The 5,440-nt window shown below is 49.1% G+C and overlaps 1 protein-coding gene across 1 annotated transcript; it reads right to left on the bottom strand.

Annotated features, from left to right (window-relative positions):
- Window positions 1-463: 463 nt before the first annotated feature.
- LOC123100127 (serine carboxypeptidase-like 50) lies at window positions 464-2,185 on the bottom strand. Its single transcript, XM_044522107.1, has one exon. The coding sequence runs from the start codon at window positions 2,025-2,027 to the stop codon at window positions 651-653; it is 1,377 nt and encodes a 458-aa protein (XP_044378042.1). The 5' UTR covers window positions 2,028-2,185; the 3' UTR covers window positions 464-650.
- Window positions 2,186-5,440: the final 3,255 nt, after the last annotated feature.

Below are 5,440 nucleotides of genomic sequence, written 5' to 3'. Positions count from 1 at the left end.
CCGGACGGAAGGACCCGGGCTGCCGCCGGAGTGGCGAGCGGAGGGCAGAGGAGCCGACGGCCTCACCGGCAACAGGAAGCAGGAGCGGCTTCGCCTGCCAAATCGCCTCCACTGGGCGGTTGAGAAGGAAGCGGTAGGCAGAGTTGCTCCTACGTGAGCATCACTCTGTTTGAGACAAGCGTTACAAGACCAAGTTCTGAATTTTGCATAGATTTTTCACGAGTAACTGAATTTCGCCGCTAATTTTCGTGACCACATGTAAAAATAGAAGAGATATTAGGGCATGTACAATGATTCTATCTTAGCAATGCCACGTAGGATAAATGATGAGGTGGAAGAGAGAGAAATCATAAGAGAAGGCTTGTCTTCTCTTAATTAAGAAAAGACAAGAGATGATCTCTTAGCACAATATGTCTCACCACGTTTTTAGGAATAACTAATTATTGAAGATAAGACTAAAAGATGACCCATTGTAGATATGTTTTTTTTGTCATCTCTAAATTACATGCAAGATTTAAGATAAGACTACCTTATCGACCATTGTACATGCCCTTATATCGTTGATGACTGATCAACTAGAACAATTTTGTCTAACAAATTCAAATAACTAGTGTTCAAAACTGTCAGACTCGTGATCTTTACAAGCTTAATCATACCACGGCGTGCCCGACGCCGCCGCCGTTCTCGAGTACACGGTCGCCGGTGTTGCCGCCAGCAAACACTCCGGTCTGGGACACCCAACCCTCAATCATCTCCTGCGCCGCGCGGCCATTGCCCGCCGGCACGAAGTGCCCGGCACCGTACACCACCACGTGCGCCAGCGCGCCGTGCCTCTGCACGTACCCGGCGAGCTCCCCCTCGTCGGAGGTCCGCCACACGGCGCGCTCGGCTTCTCGGAACTCCGCCATCCCGTCCCAGTCCACCTCCTCCAGCCACGCGTCCGCCGACGCCACGCCGTCGCGCAGGTCGCGGACCCCCTCGTACAGCAGCACCCGCATCCCCTCCCGCCGCAGCAGCGCCTCCACCTCCGGCTTGGCGCTCTTCATCCCGTCCTCCCGCAACGCGGTGACCACCGCCGCCGCGCAGGCCTCCCACGCGACGTCGACTCTGGCGCCCAGCGCCGCCTTGATGCCGGCCCGGTTCACGAACCCCTCCAGCGCGTCGGCGTCCAGCCACCCCTGGGTGACCACGTCGAAGAGCGTGGCGAGGCCCGTGGCCGCCTGCAGCCGCTCCAGCAACCGCGCGCGCGCGTCCGTCGCATCGCCCCACCGTCCCGCCCGCGCTAGCGCCATCGTCTCGGCCTGCATAGCCTCCAGCTCCCGCCGCTGCCGTCCGTTGATGAGTCCCATGAAGTAGGCCGTGTCGGCGTACGTGACGACCTGCGCGACCGGGTGCACCAGCCCGTTGCCGATGGCCACGCCACGGAGGCTGATCCTTCTGTGCGCCGGCAGCGCCGTGTTCGCGGCAAGGATGCGCGACGCTGCCGCGGGGACGTACTTGCCGGCGTAGCTTTCGCCGGCGAGGAAGAAGGGCCGCGCGCGGAAGTAGGCCAGGCTGGCGTCGAAGAAGGACTGGAGCGCGGCGAGCACGTGCTCGGCGATGGCGGCTTGGCTCCGTGGGATGTCTGCCGCGGACGGGGCGGCGCTGAAGCCGGTGCCGAGCGGGCTGTCGAGGAAGAGCACCCCGAAGAGGCGGTTCCACGCGAAGGGGTTGCGCGAGAGGGATGCGCCGTTGCCGGAGCGGCGGCTGAGAGAGTAGGGGCCGAGCTGGAGGAAGTTGCTGAGCAGGCCGGAACAGCCGGGCCCGCCCTCGAGCCAGAGGAGCAGCGGCGTGTCGGCCGGCGCGGCGAGCGGGGCACTGGCCTCGTAGAAGGCGAAGAAGAGCGAGGCGTTGGTGGAGGTGTCGACGGGGAGGTAGCCGGAGCTGGTCGGAAGCGCCTCTCTTGGAAACGCCGCATCAGCCGAGGCGGAGACGACGGCGACGCCGAGAAGAACCAGCAGCTGCACCGCACGAGGCGGTGACTCCATGGCTCGACGTGGTGTGGTGCGTCGCTTTCGTTTGGCGGGAGTGAGAGAGCTACATACTGGCACCTCAACTGTGCATCGTAGTAATCGCGCGCGCTCCACGAGTCCACGTGCACGCCATGGACGGGTCCTGAGCTATGCTCATTGACACCAAATCTCGAAAGCGACAACTCAAAGTTGCCAAGACCAGATCGGATTCGTTCAGCCATTTCCAGGATGAGAATTTCAATTCCCTCCCTCCGATGAGTCCACATATTATGTTCACGCGCCTTCGTTTGGGTCCGGCCGGTACGTTAGATCGAAAATCATAGCCTATAATACGCTAATGCAAATAAACGAGTGTCCCTTTTTTTTTCATCTGCGATCAATTTTCGTTTTAAATTTGGGTTGGATTTACATCGGCGTGTGGACACGGCACGAACGTACGCGACGCACACCTTTGCCATCCCCTGACCCGCCACACAATGGCACATCGACCATTCTTTCCCTCCCCCATGGCCCCATCTATAGACGACACACCCTGGTCAACCCGCCCTCGCCGATGTCGATCACTTCCGGTTGTTTGGATGCTGCCCAGGTCGCCGCCCGCACCCACACACCTCTTCCAGCTGCACGACCCACCCGACCGCTATTGCCAGCGTTGGTGCTCTGTTTTTGCTGCCGTCATAGCACCTACACGGCCACGCCACCCCTTGGCCTCCACTACTGCCAACATCACTCCTAGTCCGGTGGCCCCGCTCCACGGCCGCCTTCACATCGACATGCTTGCTGCCAAGCCTGGAAGATGCACGGGGCTCTTCATCGGCCGACTTCTTCCACCACGCCCGCAAGGTGTTCGACGTTTCGCCCGCAAGGTCCAAATGGATAGTGGAGATGAGTTCTTTTGCAACTACTTCATTTGTGATTCCGACGATTCGTCGTCGGACGGTGAGGAGTTTGTGGTTCCTACTTTGGTTCTCAATGGCCACATAGCTAGGCAGTGGTCGTGGTTTAGGGGATCGATCCCGGGACCACGCTCGGACATTGAATCACAAGAGAGAGCGGCCATTGCCTACTTTGGTCGGACTACTTTCAGTGTATGTCCCCACTATACAAACCCAAGATATTATGACGGCGCTTTTGGATGGCTAGACATGTGTTCAATCGTATTTGGGAGGGGGTGATGGTGTATGATGATTATTTCATATGCAAGGAGGATGCCCTTGAAAAGGTTGGCTTCTTCTCTTATCAGAAATGCATCGCAGCTATTCGGATGCTTGCATACTGAATACTCGGTGATCTTGTCAATGAGTATGTCTGCATTTGCGAGTCCACATGTGTTGCATCAATTTACGAGTTCCACAAGGTTGTAGTAGGAGTGTTTTGCCTGGAGTAAGTGAGAGAGCCAAATGCTGCAGATACAACTGGGTTATTGGTGATCTATGCAAATAGCGGCTTTCCTGGATACTTGATATCATAGATTGTATGCACTGTAGAATGGTCCATCTGCTTGGCAGTGGCATGTCAAGCTTGCATTGTCATACTGGAGGCCCTGTGGCTTCACAGGATCTCTCGCACCAAAAATGATCACTAGAGGTCTCTCGCAAGGTGTAACCTAGTTACTCTTATGTTGCTCGTTGCACGCTGCGGGGAATGTCTATGCACCAAATGCTATCTCGTTGTGATTCTGGCGAACATTTTTTGGACCAGCTCATTACCACACAACGAATAGTTTTAAGCCGACGGTTTTAGGAACGTCCACCTTTTTTTCTTTTTTACCAGCTTCTCTTTCTTTTCTTTTAACCCCCTTTGCTTTTCTTCCTTCTTTTTTTTTTCTTTCCATTTTTACCTTTTTTTCAATTTCACTACGTAACATTTTTCAAATTCGTGTAGGTCTGCGGATATTTTGCGAATCCTTGCATATCTTCGATCTCTACGAACATTTTTTGAATTCCTTAAAGTTTCCAAAGTATATATATTTTCCAATACGCATTTCTTTGAAATTTCTGAAAATTATTTAAATTCTTTTAAAAAACCAAATTTGCGAAATTGTAAATTCCAGAATATTATAAAATGTTGTGAACATTTTTTCAACTTAGTGCACACTTTATAAATTTGTCAACTGTTATAAAATTTGCTAATTTTCTTAAATTTACTTATATTTTCAAATTTGTGAAAAAACTAAATTCATTTTTTAAAAAACATTTGTGATTTTTATGAATTTATGTACATTTTTGTATTTTTTGGTGCAGGGGAAAAAGAATAAGAAGAAAGAACCCACAAGTCGTACCTATACTAACATCGAGGAGGCCGGACGGTGATCCGAAGTTTTGTCTTGGCCCACCCTTGCGCCATGGCATCATCAAGCTTGCTCGACGTAGGCTCACAATCTCGCCAAGTTTTTTGTAATCTAGATATAGGTAGACATGTTTTGTTGTGCAATCCTCGTGACCTAAATCTTGTACCTACGAATCAATAAAGTGGGCCAGATTTCTAAGAAAAATCAAGCTAGCTCGACGCCCCGACGTGAGCGGTTGGTCGATTGGGGACCACTGCGGGCGATACATATCACTGCCCCTACTGTATGTCTGGCCTACTTCCGGACCGAAGAACGGCTCGCCACGAGGAGTCTAGTGGGCTGCCCCATTAATTTTAATATTCGCTAGTTTTTCGTACACTTCATTCATTTTCTCTCTCTTTACTTTGCTTATATTTCAAAATATTTTAAATATATCTATAATACAGAAATTACTTTTCTTAAATTTTAACACTGTTCACCTAGTATTTAAAAAATGTTCATAAAATGTAAACTTTTGTTTGCCTAATTGTCAAAATTGTTCATACTGTTCAAAAATAAATTCCATGTTATTTTAAAAGTTGACATGTTTAAAAATATGTTCATGACATTTCTTAAAAAATGTCCGAGAAAGATTTCTCTATGTCAATTCAAAACAAAGTAAACAGTATTTGACGACTGAATCCTATAAACGATATTCTTTTGAGAAGAGCTTGCGCCTATGCTTCTATAAAAATCACCTATGTGGAAGCGATGCTTCTACTTGGTCATCATAGACCAGCAAATCCATTTGAGTGAAAATGTGAAAAATTGTCCGAGCATCGTGTCATTCAATAAAACAAGTTTGACATCAAAATTGTTGACATGTTTAATAATATGTTGATGATTTTTTTAATAATATTCATGAAATGTAAAAAATCACTTAATTTTGGGAAATATTCATAACATAATAAAATATATGCGCCATTTGAAAGTTGTTCATACACTTTACAAACAATGTTCAAGAAAATTTTGAAATATGTTGAGCGTGTGTTTAAAAATGATCATTGTGTATTAAAAAAATGTTCAGTATATATTTTACAGAAGGTCAACATGTATTTCAAATAAATATTTATTGTGTATTTGAAAATATGTTTATCGT

The sequence above is a fragment of the Triticum aestivum genome, chromosome 1B (assembly GCF_018294505.1).
Source record: "Triticum aestivum cultivar Chinese Spring chromosome 1B, IWGSC CS RefSeq v2.1, whole genome shotgun sequence".
Taxonomy (NCBI): domain Eukaryota; kingdom Viridiplantae; phylum Streptophyta; class Magnoliopsida; order Poales; family Poaceae; genus Triticum; species Triticum aestivum.
The sequence above is the reverse complement of the archived record's forward strand: the minus strand, read 5'-3'. Positions and strand labels throughout refer to the sequence as shown.

What these genes read in the sequence shown, in the direction of transcription:
- LOC123100127 (XM_044522107.1), bottom strand. Translation starts at nt 2,027, where the DNA reads ATGGAGTCACCGCCTCGTGCGGTGCAGCTGCTGGTTCTTCTCGGCGTC.